The sequence below is a fragment of the Chelonoidis abingdonii genome, chromosome 16 (assembly GCF_003597395.2).
Source record: "Chelonoidis abingdonii isolate Lonesome George chromosome 16, CheloAbing_2.0, whole genome shotgun sequence".
In the NCBI taxonomy this organism is placed as follows: Eukaryota; Metazoa; Chordata; order Testudines; family Testudinidae; genus Chelonoidis; species Chelonoidis abingdonii.
Window position 1 is genome coordinate 14,233,801 of NC_133784.1, and position 26,408 is coordinate 14,260,208.

A 26,408-nucleotide genomic window follows, 5' to 3' on the forward strand; every position below is an offset into this window, starting at 1 on the left:
AAGCCATAAATTAAGCTATCTTGCTACAAATGTCACCGAACGTTTTTACTCTTCTAATTTTCTTTAGTTTTAAACCATCTCAATACAAGTTGGTGCTCACTGTATTCTAGCAAAGCTCAGCTGTCTGGATCCTTTGGGCCAATACCCTGAGCGTACCCCACTGCTGTTTCCACAATTGTGAGGAACAGAAGGCTAGATGCAGGAACTAATTCAGGGTAGAAATCACTTACTCCCAAAAGAAAAGGAAAAAAGGCAGCACAAAAAAGCCATAGCAAACTGAAAAGGGGATTGTACTTTCCTGTTACAAGATTTAGTGCTTGAGAGCCAGAGTTTAAATTGCTCATACCAAGGGCCGTCCTTACCCATACGCAAAGAATGCAGCTGTGTAGGGCAGCAGGGAATTTGGGGCACCATATTTCTGGTGCCCTGCACAGCTGCATGCTGCTCCAGCCCCTGCTCCGCCTCTTCCCCATAGCCCCGACCCCTGCTCCGCCCCAGCCCCACTCCCACTCCCACTCCCACTCCCCTGCAGGGGATGGACCTGCACTCACCGCACTCCCTGGGAGCCTGGGGAACAGAGTGGAGCGGGCTGGGGCGTGGTTTCTCCCCTTCCCCCCAGCCCTCTCCCTGTGAAAGCCTGGGGTTAGCTCCCCTCCACCCTCCCACCCACACAGGCCTGGGGCCCCCCACAGGGAGGAGGGCTGCATAGGGCACCAAAATGACTAGGGACAACCCTGCTCATATCATGCTGCAAAGCCAATGAGGAAAATCAACACATCAAAAATGTCTGTTTAATTCACAGCATGGCGCTTCCAGTAGTGTTTAACCTATGGTGTGCTCTCATCGTTACAGAGCTTGAATGGGTATGCATAGCGATGGAAGGATTAAAAAGCAGGTTTAGGAAGATCACTTCATTTTGTTTGTCTGTGTTTTGATCATCCATGTAACACAGATATTTGTGCAGATACTTCCAGTATCAGATAGACAACTTTGCACATACAGCTGGGGTAAGACTTGTCAGTACTTCTCCTGGGAGCTACAGAAGGCAAAATGAAATGAAACTCATTTAAGGAGACATCATCTCCCCAGTAAAGTCATTAGGCAGTATCATCTAATGGAATAAGAGCCAGTCTTGGAATCAAGATGCTCCAGAGCTCACATTTGTTGTATCATTATAGGTCTGTTACCAACCCTCTCCATGTATCAGTTTTCCCAAATACAAAATGGGGATAACTTCTCTCTCCTCACTGTGAGGGACTCTGTGTTGTGAGGGTAAAGAAAACAAGGTTACTTACCTTTGTAACTGTTGTTCTTCGAGATGTGTTGCTCATATCCATTCCACACCCACCCTCCTTCCCCACTGTCGGAATAGCCGGCAAGAAGGAACTGAAGGGTGGCCGGGTCGGCTGGGGTATTTATGCGGCGCCGTGGTGGCACCACTCCAGGGGGCGCCCAACCGACCCGCCGAGTGTTGCTAGGGTAAAAAGTTTCTCCGACGGCTGTGCACGCGGCGCACACACACCTAAATGGAATGGATATGAGCAACACATCTCGAAGAACAACAGTTACAAAGGTAAGTAACCTTGTTTTCTTTACCCTCACAACACAGAGTCCCTCACAGTGAGGAGAGAGAAGTTATCCCCATTTTGTATTTGGGAAAACTGATACATGGAGAGGGTTGGTAACAGACCTATAATGATACAACAAATGTGAGCTCTGGAGCATCTTGATTCCAAGACTGGCTCTTATTCCATTAGATGATACTGCCTAATGACTTTACTGGGGAGATGATGTCTCCTTAAATGAGTTTCATTTCATTTTGCCTTCTGTAGCTCCCAGGAGAAGTACTGACAAGTCTTACCCCAGCTGTATGTGCAAAGTTGTCTATCTGATACTGGAAGTATCTGCACAAATATCTGTGTTACATGGATGATCAAAACACAGACAAACAAAATGAAGTGATCTTCCTAAACCTGCTTTTTAATCCTTCCATCGCTATGCATACCCATTCAAGCTCTGTAACGATGAGAGCACACCATAGGTTAAACACTACTGGAAGCGCCATGCTGTGAATTAAACAGACATTTTTGATGTGTTGATTTTCCTCATTGGCTTTGCAGCATGATATGAGCAGGGTTGTCCCTAGTCATTTTGGTGCCCTATGCAGCCCTCCTCCCTGTGGGGGGCCCCAGGCCTGTGTGGGTGGGAGGGTGGAGGGGAGCTAACCCCAGGCTTTCACAGGGAGAGGGCTGGGGGGAAGGGGAGAAACCACGCCCCAGCCCGCTCCACTCTGTTCCCCAGGCTCCCAGGGAGTGCGGTGAGTGCAGGTCCATCCCCTGCAGGGGAGTGGGAGTGGGAGTGGGAGTGGGGCTGGGGCGGAGCAGGGGTCGGGGCTATGGGGAAGAGGCGGAGCAGGGGCTGGAGCAGCATGCAGCTGTGCAGGGCACCAGAAATATGGTGCCCCAAATTCCCTGCTGCCCTACACAGCTGCATTCTTTGCGTATGGGTAAGGACGGCCCTTGGTATGAGCAATTTAAACTCTGGCTCTCAAGCACTAAATCTTGTAACAGGAAAGTACAATCCCCTTTTCAGTTTGCTATGGCTTTTTTGTGCTGCCTTTTTTCCTTTTCTTTTGGGAGTAAGTGATTTCTACCCTGAATTAGTTCCTGCATCTAGCCTTCTGTTCCTCACAATTGTGGAAACAGCAGTGGGGTACGCTCAGGGTATTGGCCCAAAGGATCCAGACAGCTGAGCTTTGCTAGAATACAGTGAGCACCAACTTGTATTGAGATGGTTTAAAACTAAAGAAAATTAGAAGAGTAAAAACGTTCGGTGACATTTGTAGCAAGATAGCTTAATTTATGGCTTGGCTAACCCAAGTCAATAATTTCTTCCCTCCTTTTGCAACCTACCTAGTGCAAATCAGCAATTTTATTTTTTCTCTCTCAAACCAGCCTTTCCTTTCCTCCCCTTTCTATTTCCCTTTAAGTAGCTGCGTGTGGCACTGCATCTTTTTCATACCTGTCTCAGTCCATAAAACTAGTTAAATAGAAAAGAGGGAGGGAGGAAACTGTTGCAGAAACTGCAAAACCCTCTCAGGAGAGTCCCTCTGATTTAAAAAAAGTATTAGACATCACTTTAGTCACCATGGGTTTGCTTAAACTAAGAGAAAATCTGCATTTTTAAAACGTGTTGGGTAAAATGTAACTAACATGTTTTAAAACTTTAGTGTAGACAGGACAAGATGTTAGCTGTTAAATGTGAATAGTTGTGAAGAAACCGTCTAGGGGCAGTGTAGTTTTAAGCTTGTAAACAACCTGAAACAATAGCTCTAAAAGGTACGGATGGCCCCATTTGTCTCAGTGGGGGGGTGTTGCTGCAAGAGAAGCTGGAATTGTATCCTTGTTTGCCTCGTTTGGTAAAGAGAAGGCTTTTTTCTGCTTGGTTTTTACTTTAGAAGCATCATAAATGTCAAGTCCTACCATCTCTGCTTTTGCTGAAGACTCCTTTTATAGCTCACCTTTAAAGGGATTTAAATGTCTGGACTCTGAATAGATTTACAGTGTTCCCTGTAATTTTGACCTGCAGAACCCTCTGCCTGTATTGTCCTGCATTTGTTTATGACCTGATGCAGCTGGTTCCTACCCCAGTCCTAAACAGCAACTGACACTTGTGTTATCTTTTTGTAATGTGGACAGATGCCCACTAAGAACTGGAATGAGACCAAACTTAATTTTCATATGTTACCTTAGCCTAAATTTGAATCCAGGACTTCAGATGGAAAAGACATGCTAATTCACTTTATCACTCAGCCCCATATTTTGTTTTTAAATTATTCACCACTGTTTTGCAAAGACGCTTTACAGAAAAGGCAGTGTGTAGAACGGAGGAGCCATCGGCTCCATCTAGAAAGGTTGTATGTCATACGAAGGCGGCTATGAACACAACTTAGTCCTTCCAACTGCCATCCGCATGGCCAGGAGGCCTCGAAGGCAAGGTGCCATAGTATGGCTTGAACTGGCTAATGCTTTTGGATCGATGCTCCACCAGCACATTTTTGTCGTGCTGCGAGAGTTCAGGATGCCTGAAAACTTTCTCCAACTGATCCAGGAACTTTATGAAGGCTGCACTACCACCATCCGCTCTGTGGAAGGAGAGATCCTGCAATTCCTATCCGTAGTGGTGTGACGCAAGGTTGTCCCCTCAACCCCATCATTTTCAATTTAGCCATGGAGCTACTCATACAAGCCATCTGCAGCGAGCCATGCGGTTTTGATCTGTACGGCAATGGTATGAATATCCTGGCCTATGCAGACGATCTGGTCCTGACTGCAGACAACCTCAAGTATCTCCAACAAATGTTCGAGATCACCAGACAGGCTGCCAACTGGATGGGACTCCGCTTCAGTGTTAGGAAGTGTGCATCCCTGCATATCGATGGCAGTAGAAGGGACTCAGTCCAGGCGACGTCTTTTCAAATCCAGGGTGAACCTATGATATTACTTGAGGACAGGATACCAAGATCTCGGCATACCCATTGGTTTCCACATCCAGCATACACTTGAGGGATACCATCACGGAGTTCCTACAAGATGTGGCCAGGATCCACTCCTCCCTACTGGTACCACGGCAGAAGACCAATGCCTTGACACCTTCTTGATCCCCCATATCTCATTCGTCCTGGAGGGGATCTGTCATGATGATGGTACCTCTGAACAAGGCAGACAGCACCATCAGGCAGCTAGTAAAGAAGTACATGTTTCTTCCCCAGAGAGCCAGCAATGAACTGGTGTACATCTCGCACAGGCAGGGCGATGCCAGCGTCCCTCATATGGGTGATCTGTGTGATGTTGCAGTGATCACTCACGCCTTCCGCCTTCCGACATGCCTGGACACCAGGGTGAGGAACATTGCAGAAAGTGCCATGTGGGATGTCATGAAGAAGCGAATTGCAAGGACCCGCTCCAAGCAAGATGTCACCATCTACCTGAGCAGCTCACTGGAAGATGAATTTGGAAGAGATGGGAGATTTTGCTTAGCTCTGAACTTGTGCCCGCAATGCTACTTGACAACTGGAGAAGCATATCGGCTGCCGCTGGATGTGGTGCATGAAACACCAGGAGCTGGGAGTCCTGGTGCCACAGGTGAAGAACATGGACCACACAATCCTCACTCTGAAAGCTAGAACCGTGCTGGAGAGGACCCTGAAGGATGCCAGTATGTGGAAAACCTGAAGCAGAAGCCAGACCAGGGCAAGGCATTCAAGATGACGTGCAAGTGGGACACCAGCAACCACTTCCTCCCGGGGGGCAGCTTCACGCCATTTGCCGACTGGAGGTTCAACCGCGTTCCACTGAATGGAGCCATCCGCCACGGGAATCGAGACAAGCTATGTAGGAAGTACGGCTATGCCAACAGGACAGTACCCCACATCCTATGTAGCTGCAAGCCCCATTCCAGAGCCTGGCAGTTGTGACACAAAACCATCCAAGATCGCCTGGTCGGCGCCATCCCACCAACCATAGGGGAGGTTGCCACGGACTCCTCCATCCCCGGAACCGACAGCCATCTGCAACCGGACGTCATTATCACCAGCCGGGACCGGAAGAAGATCATCATGGTGAAGGTCATAGTGCCCTTCGAGAACAGGTCCCCAGCCTTCTGTGATGGCCAGAGGGTCTCCACCTTTTGAGCCTGGGCAACACTTTGAAAGCTAGGGTTTACCAGATTCAGACAGATGCGCTGATCATTGGAGCCCTTGGTGCATGAGACCCCAGTAAGAAACCCGTGTTGAGAGAATACAGAATTGATCAGCGCTACGCTTGGCTGATGCGGCAACTCATGGTGTTGGACGTCATCAAATGGCTGAGGGACATCTACATAGAACACATCACTGGACATCGGCAGTACCAGAAGGGATGAGCTGGAGTGCCAGTGAGAAGTGCAGTGGGGAAAATATTTTCCAAATGGAGAATCTACCCTAAATGCTCAATTACTGAGGGACAATCTACACTCATTCCTATATTTGCTTTCTACAACCAACTCTCTGTATAACTTTCATGAGTGATATACCTGAGTTTTCGGATTCTAATATCTAAACTGTATTGTTTAAATGTATTCACCTTAATTTGGGTTCTTGGTGATTATGCACTATATGTATCTTATGACTTTTTAAAACAAACTTTGTATTGTGGATAATCTAAGCACTATACCCAGATGTACAGACACTCTTTTCTTAAACTGTGTACTATATAATTTTTTTAACATTAGCTTTAATAACATTTTTAAATCTACAGACCAGATTTATTATCGGGGATTGCCTTTTTTGCAATGTAGCAGGAGATTACTTGCTCAAAACTTGTTCCCAGTGTTCCACAGATTAATACAAAATATTTGCTTAGCTCCAAGAAGCTTCTCAGACAGGTGAAACAACATGGTCCTTGCCTCCAAAGGGAAAGGCAGGGGGAAGGATGGATTGCAACAAGGAACAGTGTGACTAACTGGCAAAGTCTGCTATGGAGCTTTCCAATTTCATGGTATTTCTCTGGATTTTTTTCTTTTAACCGTACTACTTCATTTTAGCTTCTTCTGAGGAAAGAAGTTTGTTAGCTGAGGGGTGGGAGTAGGGTTTGAGCAGGCCTTTGGAATAAAGGCCAATTTAAAGAGAAACTTCAAGGAGGAAAGGGTGGAGGTATGGTGGGTTGATTAAGAGATGGGCTGCAGACCTCAGGAGTTACGTGGCAGAAGGCACAGAGGTGTGAGTGAGGGTGAGTGGGTTATTTTGCATTTGTCTTTCATGAATTCCATCTTGTTTAATTCAGAGCAGTTCTCCAATTTGTCAAGGTTGTTTTGAATTCTAATCCTGTCCCCCAACGTGCTTGGTGTCATCTGCAGATTTTATAAGCATAAAGGCAAGTCCTCGACTTTGACATTTGTGTTACGACAAGTGGCACTTACTATGTTTATAAATTGACACCCTGTTTCGACTTTCTGATGTTGTTTTGACTTTTGACGCTTGATTTGACATTGTTCCTACGGGAAAATTGAGTTATGAAGTTTTGACTTAAGATGCGATTTTCAGGAACCAATTATGTCATAAGTCCGAGGACTGCTTGTACTCTCCATTCCATTTTCCCTGGATAATGCTGGTGGTGATGCTGGTGTATTAAAACAGGAAGTAAGCACAGCTGTGTTCCACCAGATCCATTAGGAACGCTGAGTGGAGGAGGGTGGGAGAGACATGGTTTCCTAATGAAGAAGAACAGAACAGTTAGGGAAAGATGTTAAGCTCAAGTTTCTGAGAAGGGAAAATGTGGGGAGTAGAATGAGAAGTCAAAGTGCACAAGTGTTCTTTTAATGTCTTTACAAGGAAGTAAAGGAGATGTTGATTTGTAGCTGAACTTTTCACTTTGTTGCCCAGCGCTGACTTCTGCTGTTTTGAAGCCCTGGATAGCTTTTCCATGCCAGGAATTATTTTTTGGGATCAAATGGAAAAATGACATTTGCCTGAGGCTTTTCTGTAAAATGTTCTGTCTTTAACCTTATCTGCATAACGTGCGCTGCTGGGAAGTGTCTTTTGAGCCCGGAATTCCCTCCTTGGTTCTGTTACTGGCAGGTGGTGATTGTTGTTTATTTATTAGAACTGTTCATCACAGACTGAGTCACAAACTGCTCTTCAGAGTTAATCTGGATGCTCAATGGGGAAAAAAATGGAGACTAGAGAGAAACAATATCCTACACTTAGGTCTTTGTCCCAAATTCCAAGGTGTGGTCATATAGTAACTTACATTTTTAGTTGGACCTGCTAAAATGATGGTGTGACATTACCCAGGGTACAGTCTGGATGGTTGAACAGCTGTGTTCCCTCAATTCTCCAGCCTGGAGTGCCTTTTACACTGCTTTGCTATGAGAGCAACCATTCCTCATCTGCTCACACACAGCCACCAGCATGTAAATTACCCCCAATATATAAATTACTCCCAGCTGTACTGTATGAGTGCTATAGCCAGCAAATTCTTGAATTACACTGTGGAGTAACACCAGCAAATTCCCAGTCTCAGACTTTCCCCCATAAATGTGCATCTTGTACAGCCCAGTCCTCTCCTGAAGAGCACAAGCTCTCGTAAAATCCATTATTTTATGAATAGAAAATGATATGCACAAATCCTGCTTTCTCAAATGGAGTTTCCCAAACACTTCAATCCAAGTACACTGGTTCAGATAGAATAATAAAACAAGTTTATTAACTACAGAAAGATCGATTTTAAGTAATTACAAGTAATAGGCATAAAAGTCAGAATTCGGTTACAAAGAAATAAGATAACATGCAACTAGCCCCTAACTTAACAAGCTAAGTGAATTAAAAGCAAAAGTCTCTCTCACCATGTTTTAGCATGTCTTACTGGCTGAATTTCTTTCAGACAGGATGCCTCCCTCAGTCCAAAGCTGTTACTATGTTTCTCAGGGGTTGTGGCAGCCATGGGTAGAGAGAAAGGGAAGAATAACTTGGGGTGTGTCTTCCCCATTCTTATACATTTCCTCCTCTTTGAGAATCATCTACAGCTTCAGTTCAGGACTCAGAAAGACTGTAGGGACGGGAACCTCCAGCTGTTTCTTTGCTAATATGTACATTTCTTACACCCTTTTCCTGCCAAAGAATGGCCACTTAACCAGGTGACAGTCAATTTGATTTAGTTGACACTTGGCTAAGCATCAGTTTGCTTTTTGTCTCTGACAAACTGGTTTGGGGTGCTTCCCCAGATTTTGAATATATCTTAGGGTATGTCTACACTATGGGATTATTCCGATTTTACAGAAATCGATTTTTGGAAACATTGTATAAAACTGAGTGTACGCGGCCACACTAAGCACATTAATTTGGCGGTGTGTGTCCTTGTACCGAGGCTAGCGTCAACTTCTGGAGCGTTGCACTGTGGGTAGCTGTCCATAGTTCCCACAGTCTTCCCCACCCATTGGAATTCTGGGTTGAGATCCCAATGCCTGAAGAGGCCAAAACTTTGTCGCGGGTGGTTATGGGTAAATGTTGTCAGTCAATCCTCCCTCCATGAAAGCAATGGCAGACAATCATTTCGTGCCTTTTTTTTCCCTGGATTGCCTGAGCAGATGCCATAGCACGGCAACCATGGAGCCTGTTCAGCCTTTTTTCACTGTCACCGTATGTCTACTGGATGCTGCTAACAGACACGGTACTGCAGTGCTACACAGCAGCATCCCCTTGCCTTTGCAAGTTAGCAAAGATGGTTACCAGTCCTACTGTACCATCTGCTGCTTTGATGGGTCAAAGACAGTTACCAGTCATACTGTACCATCTGCTGCTGTCATGGGTGCTCCTGGCCGGCCTCGGTGAGGTCGGTCAGGGGCGCATGGACAAAAATGGGAATGACTCCCCAGGTCATTCTTCTTTTAAGTTTTGTCTAATGGAGAGTCAGTCTCCTGCCTAGAATATCAGGCAAGCCTACTAAAGAACCAGAGAGGCAAATGCCGCTCCAGGTCAGAGCCCCAGACATCCCGCAGAAATGATGAGCTGCATGCCATTCTAGGGGTGCCCCTGCAACAACCCCACCCGTTGCTTCCCTCCTCCCCACCCCTCCTGGGCTACCGTGGCAGTTATCCCCCATTTGTGTGATGAAGTAATAAAGAATGCATGAATAAGAAACAACACTGACTTTATTGCCTCTGCAAGCAGAGATCAAAGGGGGAGGGGAGGGCGGTTGGCTTACAGCAAGTAGAGTGAACCACCATTCTGCACTTGCTCAGCCTATAGCTGAAAATGGGAATCTGTGACAAGCACTAGGATAGAAGCACAGGCAGGACTGAATCTCCATTTGTGTGTGGGCCTTTGGTTGACACTGGTAAAATACAAAATGTCCCAGGATATGTATGTTGGGGGACAGTTCTAAACGGCAGCTTAATTTTTTATTTGCAGCAAAATGTAGAGGTCTAAGTATCTGATTGTGAGCCCTGGTAGCAAGGGGTAGGCTGGGGTAGGGCACCAACCGCGTGGTGCTGCTGACTGGGAGAGCAGCCTGAGGCAGAAGCCTCCAGCTGCATGATATTCCAGGCAGGACTGAATCTCCATTAGACAAAACTTAAAGAAGAGAATGACCTGGAGTCATTCCCATTTTTGCCCAGGTGCCCCAGCCAACCTCACCGAGGCAGCCAGGAGCACTCACAGGACGATGATGACAGATACCAGTCCTACTGTACCATCTGCCATCCGCAAGGCAAGGGAAGGGGATGCTGCTGTGTAGCGCTGCAGCACCGTGTCTGCCAGCAGCATCCAGTAGACATACGGTGACATTGAAAAAAGGCGAGAAACGATTTTTTTCCCTTTGCTTTCATGGGGGGGGGGGGAGGGGGCTGACAACATATACCTGAACCACCCGCACAATGTTTTTGACCTTTCAGGCTTTGGGAGCTCAGCCAAGAATTCAAATGGTTTTTGAGAGTGCGGGAACTGTGGGATAGCTACAGTCGTCAGTCGCCCCTCCCTCCGTGAGCGTCCATTTGATTCTTTGGCTTTCTGGTACGCTTGTCTCAGCTCCTTAAGTTTCACACAGCACTGTGTTGAGTCCCTGTTGTGGCCTCTGTCCCATCATGGCCTTGGAGATTTTTTCAGATGTTTTGGCATTTCATCTTTTGGAATGGAGTTCTGATAGAACAGATTCATCTCCCCATACAGAGATCAGATTCAGTATCTCCCGTACGGTCCATGCTGGAGCTCTTTTTTGATTCGGGGACTGCTTGGTCACTTGTGGCAATCAGCACTCCACACTGGGCAAACAGGAAATAAAATTCAAAAGTTCGCAAGGCTGTTCCTGTCTACCTGGCCAATGCATCCGAGTTCAGATTGCTGTCCAGAGCGGTCACAATGCTGCACTGTGGGATAGCTCCCGGAGGCCAATAGCGTTGTATTGCGGCCACACTTACCCTAATTTGAAATGGCAATGTAGATTTTAGCACTACTCCCCTCGTCGGGGAGGAGTACAGAAATTGATTTTAAGAGCCCTTTATATTGACAAAAATGGCTTCGTTGTGTGGATGGGTGCAGGGTTAATTTGGTTTAACGCTGCTAAATTTGACATAAACTCGTAGTGTAGACTAGGCCCTAGTAACATCATTCAGTAGAATCTTATAACTTTTACAGTGTTGCCACACACATTTTATCCAGGACAGCAAATCGTGAGTTTTCAAACGATACCTTACACGGCATAGTTTGCACAAAATTTGTCGTAGTCTTGTAAAAGGGGTGAACATAGGGATACAGACTGTTACAGATAGATACTTCTTAAATAGCTTCTCTGCAGAGAAGACATTGAAGACTTCTAACATCAGGTGGTGATGTAAGTTAAGAATAGATATGTTATTGGCAGAGGGGGGATTGTAAATGAAATTGGAAGGTATTAAATTCAAAACTCAGGGCTTGGCTACACTCGAAACTTCAAAGCGATGCCGCGGGAGCACTGACGTGGCAGTGCTTTGAAGTGAGTGTGTGGTCGCAGCACCACCGCTGGGAGAGAGCTCTCCCAGTGCTGCACGTACTCAACCTCCTCATGGGGATTAGCTTGCAGCGCTGGGAGCCGCGCTCCCAGCGCTGCAGCACTGTTTACACTGGCGCTTTACAGCGCTGTATCTTGCAGCGCTCAGGGGGGAGTTTTTTCACACCCCTGAGCGAGAAAGTTGCAGCGCTGTAAAGCGCCAGTGTAGCCAAGGCCTCATAAAAGGAAATATGTTTCACACAGCACACAGTCTGTAGAACTCATTGACACAATGTAACATTGAGGCCAAGATATTTGCAGGTTCAAAAAAGGGATTATACCTCTATGCAGAATGCAAGAATATCCAATGCTCTATAAATACTTAGACAAACAAAACCACAACAACAAAGATCCCAAGAATTTTGGAAAGGGCCTAGCCCGACCAAGGGTGTGAGCCAGCTTCTAACTGTTGGGGATTAGGAGAAAAATCTTTCCTGCGGGCTATGATCCCATAAATGTCTATTGTAGAGTGTTGTGAACTTCCTTCTGAAGCAAATGGTACTGGGGTGGGAAAGTGACAGGATACTGAACGAGGTGGATCACTGACCTGATCCAGTGTGGCAAATCCAATTGTGTTTGTAAAATAAAGAGGAATTTCTGTCTGTCAAGATGAGGTCTACTATAGAAATCTTCTGTATTGGATTCAGCATCTTTTGACTTAAAAAGTATAGCTATACAATTTTTAGTAATTCTGAGGATGTTTTAGTACTGTCAGCACGAGACCCCCAGAAGTCCAACATGCTAGCGCAGCTTTTTTTTTCTCCCCGCCCCAATACTTTGGATGCTTAAGGGTCCAGTCATTCTGTTCTCTAATGTGATTTGGTGGTCTGTAGCACACACCAGCTAATATCCCATTTTGTGCTGTACCTGTTAGGACACTTATCCATAAGCATTCTAGATCACTTTCTTCCAAATTGCCAGTGACTTGGAAATAAGTAGTATTGTTTTTGAAATAGACTGCTGCTATCTCTCCTCTTTTGCTCACTTGATCCTTCCTTAAATGGTTGTAACTATTGATATTAACATTCATATCATGCAAATCCTCTGTTCACGTTTTGGTAATATAAGGTAGGGTGAATTTATGCTCATAAATAAGCAATTCCAGTTCCTCTTGTTTATTATCCTGGTTTCTAGCATTGGTGTATAGGCAATTAAAGAATTTCTTTTCTTTACATCTTTTGGTGTCTTGATTAATTTTTCTCTCTGCATCTTGATTTTATGCTAAATAAGTGCTCATTTGTTTCCTGTTTTCACCCTTGCTTTTTGTTGTTCGTTTAATGCACTCTTGACCAGTCTAGCCAGCCTGTCCCCTAGCAGATGGGTTCCCTTTCTGATGAGGCGAAGGCCTACCAAACTGTGCAGCCCCTGACGTCACACAGGGTGGACCAATGTTCCACAGAATCCTCCATCTTGCAACACGTACCTAACCAGCCATTCACTTCCAGGATCCTTCCGTCTTCCTTTACTTATGAGACGTGAAGAATCTCCAAGAAGATTACTTGGACATTCTTCACTTTCAGCATCCTTCCAGGTTCCCTGAAGCACACAGACTGTATTAGCTATCTCATGATGCAGTATTGAGGAAAGCCATGGATTGTCTTGTAGGTATTTTTAAATGCTGCAATAAACTTAACTGATTGAGTCTTAATGTGTGGTTATGGCAAAACTGGCACAACTGGCACACACTGAATTTTCATTCAGTTTATCTTCCATTTAAAGAGAAGTAAAATTTATCAGATTTTGGATCTAAGCCTATCTATCGCTGTTCCTTGTAAATGTTTTCTTTGCCTAATTCTTTGCTGTCACTTGGGGGTTGTCAGCCTGTCCCCACTGCCTGAGCCTTGTTGCAGTGAAAGGTGGAATTTAGTGGAATTTAGCAGGGTGTGATACTGTTTTGGTTTGAAGTTCATTGGTGAGGGCTGTGTTGGGATCCAGGCTGAAACAGCAGACCAGATTAGAGTGAGTCTATTTAGGAGAGCTTTGTAACACTGGAACAACAGGGGATACTGTTGGCCAGCCTGGAGGTATACTGGTTGGAGCTGTGGTGGGGCAGAGAACAGGCTTGTTCATTCTAGCACAGGGGTAAGCAACCTAGGGCACACGTGCCAAAGGTGGCACATGAGGTGATTTTCAGTGACGCTCTCACTACCCTGGTCCTGGCCACCGTTCTGGGGCCTGTGCATTTTAATTTAATTTTAAATGAAGCGTCTTAAACATTTTTTAAAACCTTATTTACTTTACATACAACAATAGTTTAGTTATATATTATAGACTTATAGAAAGAGACCTTCTAAAAACGTTAAAATGTATTACTGGCACGCACAACCTTAAATTAGAGTGAATAAATGAAGACTTAGCACATCACTTCTGAAAGGTTGCCAACCCCTGTTCTAGCATATGCTTCTGTCCCACATTATTCTTGATTCAGCCAGTGTTTGTCAATTATATACGTTTTCTCCCTAGCTCCTTGACTGGTGTTATCTCACAGTCCCAGTGATGTGACATGAGGCATGTTAGATTAAGTCTGCCTACGGGGTGTTGGGGGGACACAGTGAAAACCAAGAGAGAAGAAGAGCCATTTCATGGAAATGTCCAAGCAGAATGCATTTAGAGGCTGGGACAATAGCTGTTACTTAAGGCTGATGGATTATTTTATAATGTACTGGGGTGAAATTAATGCTACTGAAAGAGACTGACTACTCCAAATATTTTCTCTATTCACACTGGCAATATTTTTATGACAGTCCTTTTATAACATATGGCTGTTGTGCACAATAGCTTTTTGTTCTGTATCTTTATTCTCGTACCTCCTTTCTTAGATTTGGCTGCAGATGAAAACTGAGACTTTTTGTTTAGGCAGCTTAGAAGATAAATTTGTAGCTGAAATCCTTCCATCCCATGCAGAAACCTCTGCTGCTACTGGGATTCAGAAGACATCAGCCAAGCATTGTGTGACAAAGTTCCTCCTCTACCTTGGTGCGTCCTATGCTTATTGGCAGATTTGCTTGCCTCACAGATTCACCATGTGGGTCGGGAAATAGCCCAGAGACCTTCCCCTCTGGTAGAACCCACAGCCCAGGTCAATTCTTCCTGTGTTTGATCAGGAGTTGGGAGGTTTGGGGGGAACCCAGGCCTGCCCTCTAATCCGGGTTCCAGCCCAGGTCCCTGTGGACAACAGCTGTCTAGAGTGCCTCCTGGTACAGTTGTGCAACAGCTACAACTCCCTGGGCTACTTCCCCATGGCCTCCTCCCAACACCTTCTTTATCCTCACCACAGGACCTTTCTCCTGGTGCCTGATAAAGCTTGTACTCTTCAGTCTTCCAGCAATATGTCTTCTCAGTCTCAGCTCCTCGTGCCTCTTGCTCCCAGCTCCCCGCATGCATGCCACAAACTGAAGTGAGGTCCTTTTTAAACTCGAGTGCCCTGATTAGCTAGCCTGTCCTAATTGATTCTAGCAGTTTCGTAATTGGCCCCAGGTGTCTTAATTATCCTGCCGGTCTTAATTGGTTCTAGCAGGTTCCTAGTGCAGCCCCTGCTCTGATCACTCAGAGAACAGAAAACGACTCATCCAGTGACCAGTATATTTGCCCTCTACCAGACTCCTGTACAGCACTGGTCTTGTTAAAGATGCAGATATAGCTGGAAGGGGTGTATTGAGGAGAGGGAGGGAGCAGCTGGTATTTTCTATACCTGTGATTTAAGAAAGATGGGCCTGATGCTTAAGACATTTCTGACTGCAGCCACCCTGTTGGAAATGAAATTGGGTCCCTCCACTTCAGTTCTAGCCCCCATAGTAACAATAATAACAATAGTAGTGGTTAGCACCTAAGTTCCCTCTAAGCTGAGCGCCTGCTCAGCAGCCTATTAATCGCCGCACAGGCACTTAGGGCTATGGGGGGGAGAGATGCCTCTCCCCCAGTTCCAGACCTGCTGCAGCTGAGGGAGAAGTGTGGCCCTTCCCATACCCCAACCCAGCCCTGGCTCGGACCTGCACAGTGGGGAGAGGCGCCCCTCTCACAGCCCCAACCCAACCCAGCCCCAGCTCGGACCTTCTGCAGCTGGGGGAGAGGCACCCATCCCCTGGTCCCAACCCAGCCGTAGAGCTGCCACAGCAGGGAGAGGCACCCCTCTCCCCTCACCAGTCCAGGTGCTTCTGCAGGGGGAGAGAGCTGTAGCCCCAGGGCAGCCTGCACCCCAAACCCCTCATCCCTGGCCTCACCCCAGAGCCTGCACCCCTAGCCAGAGCCCTCATCCCCTCCCCCCGCACTCCAACCCCCTGTCCCAGACCTGAGCCCCCTCCTGCACCATGAACCCCTCATCCTCGGTCCCACCCCAGAGCCCTCCCCTCAGCTGGAGCCCTCTGCCGTATGCTGAACCCTTCGGCCCCACCACATGAATTTTGTTATGTGCACCAATATGGAGGTAATGTGTCACACATCACCTCCATATTGGTGCACATAACAAAATCCATTCCGAACATGTGTAGGAAACATTAAAGGGAACATTGGTTAGCCCTGATCTACACTACAAAGTTAGGTTGACATAACCTGCATTAGGTTGATTTAATAATGTATGTGTCTACACTGCTGAGTCCCTTCCACCAACCTAAGTGGCCTGTAAAGCCGACTTCTGTACTCCACCTCTGCGAGAGGTGTAGTGCTTGATTTGACATCCGTGGGTCGACATGGGGATAGTGTAGACACTCTGTTGCATAATTTGAATGAATTGGCCTACAGGAGCTGTCCCACAGTGCTCTTCTGTGACTGCTCTGGAGAGCATTTTCAACTCCACTGCACGTCAGCCAGGTACACAGGAAACAGCTGCTCTCCTGTTAAGGCCCCGGGACCTTTTGAATTTTCATTTCCTGTTTGATCAGTGTGAAGAGCTCACCAGCGCAGCTGATCATGGAGACTCAAGGCTGCAAAGGCACTCCTGCATGGAGTACACAGGAGGTCTTGGATCTTATTGCTGCGTGGGGAGAAGAGTCTGTGCAGGCAGAGCTCCGATCCAGCAGAAGAAATGCTGACATCTATGCCAAGATTGCACAGGGTATGGGGGAGAAGGGCTACACCAGAGACACGCAGCAGTGTCATGTGAAAATAAAGGAGCTTCAGCAAGCATACCAGAAGACAAGGGAGGTGAACAGTCGTTCTGGTTCTGCCCCACAGATATGGCGCTTTTATGAGGAGCTGCATGTGATTCTCGGTGGTGACCCCACCACTACCCCAAAACGCTCTGTGGATACCTACCAGGAGCCCTGAGCGACCTTGAGCAACAGCGAGGAGGCCATTGTTGATGTGGAGGAGGAGGAGACTGTGAGGCAGGCAAGCAGAGGATCGATTCTTCCAACAGCCAAGAACTGTTCTTAACCCTGGAGCCCATCCCTTCACAGGATCAGTTGGCGGTAGAGCGTGGTGATGGGGAAGTCATCTCTGGTGAGTACATGTTTCCAATCAAACTGTAGGGGTTACGTGCTATTATATTTGTTTAATCTAAACAAAAAAGTAAGTGTAATCGGTATCAGTGGCCACTCCATCTACACAGAGGGTGCTCTCCGAAAAAGACTGTTTATGTGCAAGGGGATGGCACGGGAATCTTCCATGGAGATCTCTAGGAAGCTCTCATGGAGACACTCTGCAATCCTTTGCAGAAGGTTTCTGGGAAGGGCTGCCTTATTTCACCCACCACAGTAGGACACTTTCCTGCACCACTCCAGTATTAACTCTGCTGGCATCATTGCAACACACAGCATTGCAGCATAAAGACCAGGTCTGTTCCCAGATGCTTGCAGCATCTGCTCCCTTGCAGCCTCTGTTACCTTGAGGAGAGTGATATCACATAGGATCACCTAGGGGAAATGTGGGAAGTTTTCAATGCTAGCCCTTAAACCACAAACAGTTCAATAAGTAATCTGCCCCGTTTGGTGAAATCTGAGTCATACAACCATGCTTTCCCAAACGTGCCATGGTTGTGGTTGGAAGGGATCACCATGTATTGCAAACAGCATTGGAAAAAAAAGCGGGGGGGGGGGGGTCAGATTCCTGTTTTGTCTCCTTCCCACCCTGACCTAGTGCTGCTTTTGTGAAAAACAAACTATTTGGGGGGCTTTACACTGATGCCTGTCCTCAAGCACCATCCAGGTTGCTAGAGGAAAGGGGACTTTTCTCAAGTTCCAACCTGTGATCCCAAGGATGTCTTCACAAAAGCAGCAGCACAATACCTCTCGCCTTGTGGCCTTACTCACCATGGCTGAAGCAGCAAACCGATTCTTGCAATAGCCAGTGCTTGTGATTACGTTGTGGATTGCAGTGAAGTGTATTGAGGAATGGGTTTTTTAGTAAAAAAAAAATCTACCTCGCACCAGAAACAATGTATGCACTGTCAATGCTACCCTTGTGCTTTGCATTCATTACAGCTTGAACCTTGTCTGTCGGCGCATCCTCTAGACCAGGGCAGACACTTTCCCAGATTAGAAGGTGGAAAAGAAGACTTGGGAGGACGTATTCAATGAGTTAATGTGCACCTCCGACAGTGACAAGATGGAGCTCAGAGTATGGAGGATTATACTGTCTGAAAACCTGGACATGGACAGGAGAGCATGCAGGGAGCACGAGCATGCCACGCAGGAAGAGATGCTATGGATTATGAAGGAGCAATCAGACATGTTGAGGCATCTGGTTGAGGTTCAAGAAAGACAGCTGGATGCTGGAGTCCCTCTGCAGTCTCTGCTGAACCTGTTGCTATCATCGCCCAGTTCTACATCCTCCTCCCCCAAATGTCCTATGAGGCGGGGGGAAGTTCGGTATCCCTTGCGCTCAACACCAGGGAGGGTACAAGGACCAGAAGGTGCCCAGTCCCACACCTTTGATTGTTATTGCAGTGCAATTGTAAAGGAAGCTGTCTTTGTTTCTCCCCACACAGCGTTATCAGCCCTCTTGCCCCAGGTTTTTCTTTGCTGTTTGTGTGTGTGTGCATAATAAAACTTAATGTATTGAGGAGAAAAGGCTCTTTGTTCATTCAACACATGGTGATTGGTGGGGGTGGAGTTTACAGGAGAGAAAATGCAATGGAGGGGACAATTTGGTAAGGAACAACACAGATAAATGTCACATCACTCAGGCTCATTGCTGAAACGGGTTTTCAAAGCCTCACGGAGACAGAGAGCTCCTCAATGTGTTCTTTTTATTGCTCTTGTGTCTGCCTGCTCAAAATTGGCTTCCAGGCAATCTGTCTCCACCCTCGACCCCGCCAAAACTTTTCTCCCTTTGTTTCACAGATATTATGGAGCACACAGCAGGGAGCAATAACAATGCATGAAGACCGAGGCAAAAAAAACATTTGAGTTCTTCAGCCTTTTCCACATCATCTGTCACTAGATTGCCTCTTCCATTCAGTAAGTGTCCCACACTTTCCCTGACCACGTTCTTGTTGCTTACATACCTTGTGATGGGACAAGGCCAGATGGCTACAGTAATGTACTGAGAAACAGGTATGTTAGCCCCAGGCTAAACAAATCCCTAGTACCCTGGTAACCAAATGGCAGTTGCTCCAGCTTAATCAAGGCACCTGGAGCCAATTAAGATCTTTCTAGAAGGCAGTAGAGATAGCTAATCACGCACGAGAACGGGCTGACAACTGGTAGTGCCCAATTCTTGACTACACTGGATCTGACAAAAGAGTATGGCAGATTCCCCTGACCAAAGAAGCTAAAGAAAGACAGCGTTCTCCACCGGACGGGCTATTCCAGTACACAGTCTCCCTTTTGGGCCCCGCTACATTCCAGCGCCTCATGGATAGCTGCTGCGCCCCATACTATATGCAGCCGCATACCTAGATGAGTCATCATCCATACTCAGACTGGGGAAACCATTGGAGAGGAGAAAGTTGAGGCTGTAACACACTTAAGCAGCGCTGGCTCACACGCTAATGCTAAATGCGCCATAGGACTAGCAAGGCTAAGTACCTGAGATAATTGTAGGAAGGGGTATAGTGAAGCCCCAAACTAATAAGCTAGAGGCGATCAAAACTGGCCCGGCCGACCCGAAAGAAGCAAGTCCGTGCGTTCCTGGGTTGGTAGGCTACTACCGTTATTTATTCCCCATTTCGCCAGTAGGCGCAAGTCCTCTAACGAACTGGTGAAGGCCTGAGTTCCAGACATGGTGAAGTGGATCGACGCAGCAGACAGAGCATCATAGACCTTCAGACGGCTCTCTGTAATGACCCATCCTCATAGCCCGGACTTTGCCAAGGAATTTATTTTGCAACAGATGCTTCCGAGGTTGGGTTGGGGCGGTTCTGTCGCAAATGATTGGAGAAGAACAACACCGATCCTCTACCTAAGCAGAAAGCTGCTCCCAAGAGAACAGAAGTATGCAGTAGTCGAGAGAGAATGCCTTGTTGTCAAATGGTCTATGGAGACGCTGCGTTATTACTCTTAGGCTGGCGATTACTCTTGTGACTGACCATGCCCCTTCAGTGGATGCAGAGAAATAAGGAAAGAATGCAAGGGTCACCAGGTGGTTCTTGTCCTCAACCAGCCTCCTCTTATCACAAGGGCTGGATCCCACCACGGCAACCCTGATGGTCTTTCACGAGCACACTGCGGTCCAAGTTGCCCAACCCTAGGGTGAGAGGGGGGGATATGTGATGGGCAACGCAGATGGCTACAGTAATGTACTGAGAAACAGGTATGTTAGCCCCAGGCTAAACAAACCTAGTATACTGGTAATCAAACGGCAGTGCTCCAGCTTAAAAGGCACTGGAGCCAATTAAGATCTTTCTAGAAGGCAGTAGAGATAGCTACTTTAATTAGAACACCTGCAGCCAATCAAGGCAGGCTAATCAGGGCACCTGGGTTTAAAAAGGCGCTCACTCCAGTCAGGCAGGGAGGAGCCAGAGGAGAAGGAGCATGTGTGAGGAGCTGGGAGCAAGAAGGCAAGGAGCTGGAGTGAGAGTGTGTACTGCTGGAGGACTGAGGAGGACAAGCATTATCAGACACCAGGAGGAAGGTCCGTGGTGAGGATAAAGAAGTGGTTTGGAGAAGGCCATGGGAAGTAGCCAGGGAGTTGTAGCTGCATGCTGTTCAGGAGGCACTATAGACAAGCTGCGATCCACAGGGCCCTGTGCTGGAACCTGGAGTAGAGGGTGGGTCTGGGTTCCCCCAAAACTAACTCCTGATCAGACACAGGAGGAGCTGACCCAGACTGTGGGTTCCACAAGAGGGAAGATCACTGAGGTGAACAAATCTGCCAATAAGCGCAGGACCCACCAAGGTAGAGGAGGAACTTTCACAACCTGTAGAAACCCTTAATGTACCCTTACATCCTTGCTAGCTTCAGCTCCATTGTGCTTTGTCCTTCCTGACTACACTCCTGCATGTTCAAGAAATATTTTATACTCCTCCTTAGTCATCTGTCCACGTTTCATTTCTTGTAGGCTTCCTTTTGTGGTTAACTCACTGAAAGCTTTCTCTGTTAACCAAGTTGGTGCCTGCCATATTTGCTATTCTTTCTGCACTTGAGATGGTTTCTTCCTGCACATTCAATAAGGCTTCTTTAAAATACAGCCAGCTCTCCTGGATTCCTTTCCCCCTCATATTAGCACCACTACTTTAATTCTCCTACAAAGTGTTCCCTTTGTAAGCAGCAGGATACCTGGGCAGGGAGATCCCAAAAGAAAAAAAAAGGGGGTAGAGTGTTAGGATATAGAATTTCAGGCTGTCTGCAAGGCCTATACTTTTAAGAATTTAGGTGTATTCTTATCACTTAGCTAGTTTAAGAGATATAAAAGAGAGAATCAAAATCACTGTCTGTGTAATGGCTTCTCTTACTGTGACAGGCTAAGGCCTTCAACCAGATGTAGTTAGGCAGCTTAAGCTGGGAAGTGTATGGTCACATCCTCACATTCCAAACTAGTCACATTGAAATAAGGTACTATTGGGCTATAGGAATACAATCCTGTCCTGATTATTCCTATCACCTCCAGAGAAAGGGAAGAGCCTAGAAGATGTAAAAGAAAACTTAGTTTAATCGCATCCGTCTGGCAAGAACTCACTTATAATAGACACAGCTGGAACAACCTTATGTCTGTAAAATGTAGTAGTAAATCCTCACTCTGTATTGTTTTGTATGTTGTTGCATGGTCTCTGTCTGGTGGTGATTATTCTGTCGCTGTATAATTTTGTTGGATGTAAACAATGAGGTGGTGGAATATATTGGTTAAATAACCATGTTACAGTATGTTAGGTGGTTAGTTAAATTTCAGCAAATAATGGTTAAGAAATAGCTAAGAAAACACAGGTTTTACCGTATAGTCTGCAGTCAATTAAAAGGGGGGGGGGATGGGAACAGGGACTGGGAATTGGGATCATGTTTTGCTAAAGGGGAAATGGGAAGGGGATGGAAAGGAACAGGGACACAGGCAAGGCTCTGTGGTGTCAGAGCTGGGAAGGGGGACACTAAGGAAGTAAACTGAAATCATGGCTTGCTGGAAGTTCACCCCAATAAACATCGAATTGTTTGCGCCTTTGGACTTCGGGTATTGTTGCTCTCTGTTCATGCGAAGAAGGACAAGGGAAGTGAGAGGGTGAAGGAAAAGCCCCAAGAGTTGGTTCCTCCAGTAGTTGCAGAAGGAAGTTGTCCCACACCACTTCAAAAATTTTTGGATTGTCTGTACACTACTCTCCCAGCAGATGTCAGAGTGATCGAGTCCCCATTAGAACCAGGGCTGTGATCTGTAACTTCTGTTAGTGTCTGAAGAAAGCCTCGTCTACCTCCTCCTGGTCTTGTGGTCAAGAGCAGATGCCCACCAGGACATCACCCTTGTTACTCACCTCTAAACGTAACCAATGCACTGCTACAGGCTGAGGCCGACTGGCTAAGTGGCAGTCCTGCAGAAAAGGACGGGGATTACAGTGGACGAGAAGCTGGATATAGATCAACAGTTGCGCCGTTGCAAGAAGGCTAACGGCATATTGGACTGCATTAGAGGAGCATTGCCAGCAGATTGAGGAAAGTGATTATTTCCTTATTCGACACTGGTGAGGCACACGCTGGAGTATTAGTCCCGTTTCAGGCCTCCCCACTACAGAAAGGATGTTGACAAATTGGAGACAGTCCAGTGGAGGACAATGAAAATGATTAGGGGTGGGCACAGACATAATTTTTATAATAATTGAGAAGGATAAATACATATAAAAAACATAGAGTGATATTAGTCAAATATAAGCACAAAATAACAACTTCACACTTAGTACCTATTTTCAAGCACTAAAGATCTGGAAACATTTATAATGGGAAAGACCAGCCTATAAATCATTACAACAGTCAGGGTAAGCTAGATATATGGAAGTCCTGAACGCTGAAGTGAGTATGCAGTTTATGTTGTCATCGCAAAAGATATAGATCCTACCTGCTATAAGGGTAGGAGTTAGCCAAGAAATGAAGTTCTTATTAAATAGATTAAATGGAAGCTCAGCTGTGTATAAAACCTCTGGCCTCAGCGAAGCATCTTATCTTCCTCTCTTCCGGCATCCCCTTTCCTCCACAAGACACTCTAAGTAAACATTTCGTGGCAATTTCTCCTAAGCAGTCTGTTTGCTCATGCAGTTGAGTGTGTTAGTATATAGGGGTTGTCCAGCCTAGACAGAATTTTGGGTTGACTTTTTTAATTCTATAGCTTATACAATTAATATGAACAAGGATCTTACTATATTGTTAAAAACATTAGTTGAACTATCATATACTTGCTCTGATTCCCACAACCAAAGATGGGTGTTTAGTACCTGATAAATAAGGATCTAGTTAAGTTGTTAGTTGGCAATGTGGGATGTATATATTACTGTGCGCCAATATGATCACTGCTTCAACTCCAGCTCAACACGGTCAAAGTATCGCTAGTCGGGAGGGCAAGGGAGATAGGGAGGTGAGCAGGCATAATGAAACACTGAAGCCAAAAGAAAGCCTGGCCTGCTAGAAATAACCTCACCCCTTACTCCTCTCATGGATACAAACAAGAATGTGACGGAAGGCGTCAGACCACAACCCTCCCCAACTGGAACATGACCATAAGTTGTAAGGGGTGGGACAAGGGCAGCATTGCAGGTATATTTCGGCCTGCTAAGAAGAAGAGTGGAAATGGAATGGGACACGGCAAGGCTCTGTGGTGTCTAAGGTGGCCAGATTGTCCAATTTTATAAGGACAGTCCTGATTTTGGGTCTTTTCTTACATAGGCCTCTTTTACCCTGCACTCCCTGTCCTGAATTTTTCACGACTATGCGTGTCTGGTTCACCCTAGTGTCGTCGGACTGGGAAGAGGGACTGGGTAAAGCTGCGGTGCAGAGCTGGGACAGAACACTGGAACAGACCTGCCGGCCCGTAAGCTATGGATAGCTTGTTTGGAACTAACCCAATAACATTGTATTGTCGTCACTCAGACTTCTGTCTTCGCTTTCTGTTTGCGTGACAAGGACGGCAGAGTGGAATAAGGGAAGTCCTCAACAGGTGGGAGTGTGTCTGTTTTATTCCGCATTTGGCAAGTTCTCCTTAGGCTGGAGACTAAGAATGAAGTTTCAAGGAAGCAGTCAGACAATACTATATTGTCAAGCACCATGGTCTAATGCAGTGGTTCTCAAAGCCGCCCGCTGCTTGTTCAGGAAAGCCCCTGGTGGCAGGGCTGGTTTGCTTACCTACCGCATCCACAGGTTCAGGCTGATCACGGCTCCCACTGCCGTGGTTCGCTGCTCCAGCCAATGGGGCTCGAGAAGCCGTATGGCCAAGGGATGTGCGCCGCCCCTTCCCAGCAGTCCCCATTGGCCCGAGCAGCGAACCGCAGCAGTGGAGACGTGATCGGCTGAACCTTGGATGCGGTAGGTAAGCAACCAGCCCGGCCCACCAGGGCTTTCCCTGAACAAGCGAGCAGACCGGCTTTGAGAACCACTGGTCTAAGTGGAAAGGGCATTACATTGGGATCAAAAGACTTAGGCTCTCTTCCAAGCTTTGCGATGACCCGTGAGTGAGCCTTGCAAGCACTTCACCCCATCTACCAGAGTTCCTCACCTGTAAACTGGAGATAACGCTTACTCCTTTTGTAAAGCACTTGAAAACTGCAAGCGAAAGCACAGTAGGCTATGTTTACGCTAGAAAGTTAGTCGATTCTGTAAGTGCTGAGCCCTCCAATTAGCAAGTTGATCTTGCATGTCACACTATGCCTCATTGTGTCAGGGGAGTGCATCCTCACAGCAGGCTTTGCATCAAACGCATGGAGCACTGCACTGTGAGTAGATATTCCACAGTGCATGAACCAAGTGGAATGTTTGATGGTTGCAATCCTTATGGACTAAAAAATTAGCGCTGGTGTATGGGAACATGGCATTAGCCTCCCATGATCACTTACCTCCCTCCCTTCCTGAAATCAACAGCAACCAAACCAAGCCTTTTTGCGCCTTTTTCATAACCAAGGCTACTGTGCAGACACATAGCATGGTAAGTATGACCCCCTGCTCACCTGTAAACTGTTGTGTGCGAGCATTACAAACACCTCGTACCTATATCCTGCAGTATTACACAGCTGTACAGGAACTGCTGCTAAAACAATGTGAGCCAACCAGCAGCCCTCGTGGAAGACACAGAGAGGAGCAATTTGCAGTTGCCTGGAACAGACACAATCACCTTGACACGGTTGACACTGACTGGTGGGACCACATCATTTGCAGCTATGGAATGAGCAGTTGCTGCAGAACTTCGAATGTGTAAGACCACTTCCAGGAACTGTGTGAAGATTTCCCCAGCCTTGAAGCGCAGCAATACTAAAACGAAACTGCTCGTGGGAGAATGGAGTGGGATAATCTGTGGAACTTGCAATGCCAACTGCAGTGGGTATCATTTGGAGTGGGTAAATCTACTGTGGATCTGTTTGGATCCAAGTTTGCAGGCCATTTAACAATGTCTGCTAAAAGGTGGTGACTCTGGCAACGTGCAGAAATAGCGGACGTTTTTAACCGCAATGAGGTTCCTTAACTGCGGTGGGGCCATAGACAGAACACATATCCTATCTGGCATCAGACCACCTTACCAAAAAGTACTAAATCAAAGGAGTACTTCCTCAATAGTTTGCAAGTGCTGTGGATTACGGGCCATTTCACCAACATCAACCTAGATTCAGGAAAGGTACATGATGTGTGCATCTTTAAGGACACATCTGCTCAGAAAGCTGCAAGCAGGAACTTTCTTTCAGACTGCAAAATAACCATTGTGATGTTCAAATGCCATCAATGATCCCGGAGAGACTCGACCTACTCTTTGCTCCCATGGCTCATGAAGCCATACACAGTAGCCTGGACACAGTACGGACCGTCAACCACAGGCTGAGTTAGTGCAGAATGGTGTGGAATAACGCTGGACGTTTAAAAGGCACTGGGCGTTTGCTTACTAGGTTAGACCTCAGTGAAAACAATATCTCGCATTATAGAATCATAGAAGAGTAGGGTTGGAAAGAGACCTCAGGAGGTCATCCATCCAAAACCCCTGCTCAAAAGAAACTAACCCAACTAAATCATCCCAGCCAGGGCTTTGGTCAGCATGGAGATTCCACCACTCCCTAGTAACCATTGCAGTGTTCACCACCTCCTAGTGAAATAGTGTTTCCTAATATCCAACCCAGATCTCCCCCACTGCAACTTGAAACCAGCACTTCTTGGTTCTGCATCATGCCACCACTGAGAACAACCTAGTTCCATCCTCTTGGAACCTCCCTTCACATAGTTGAAGGCTGCATCAACTCCCCTCTCACTCTTTCTTCTGCAGACTAAATAAGCCCAGTTCCCTCAGCCTCTCCTCATAAGTCATGTGCC

The 26,408-nt window shown here is 46.5% G+C and overlaps 1 protein-coding gene across 4 annotated transcripts in view; it reads left to right on the forward strand.

The window, feature by feature from the left end:
- Positions 1-26,408, forward strand: part of NDST2 (N-deacetylase and N-sulfotransferase 2) — a 266,023-nt gene that overhangs the window by 16,018 nt on the left and 223,597 nt on the right. Inside the window, exons 2-3 of one of the 4 annotated variants that reach the window (XM_075072989.1) lie at positions 14,378-14,534; positions 16,436-16,994. The exons of 1 other annotated variant lie outside the window; for it this stretch is intronic. In XM_075072989.1, coding sequence (XP_074929090.1) covers positions 16,977-16,994 — 18 coding nt within the window. In that variant the 5' untranslated portion in view covers positions 14,378-14,534; positions 16,436-16,976. Of the gene's footprint in view, positions 1-14,377; positions 14,535-16,003; positions 16,995-26,408 lie in introns of those variants that run through there. 2 more of the 4 variants (XM_032778293.2, XM_075072990.1) reach the window with 2 other exon arrangements.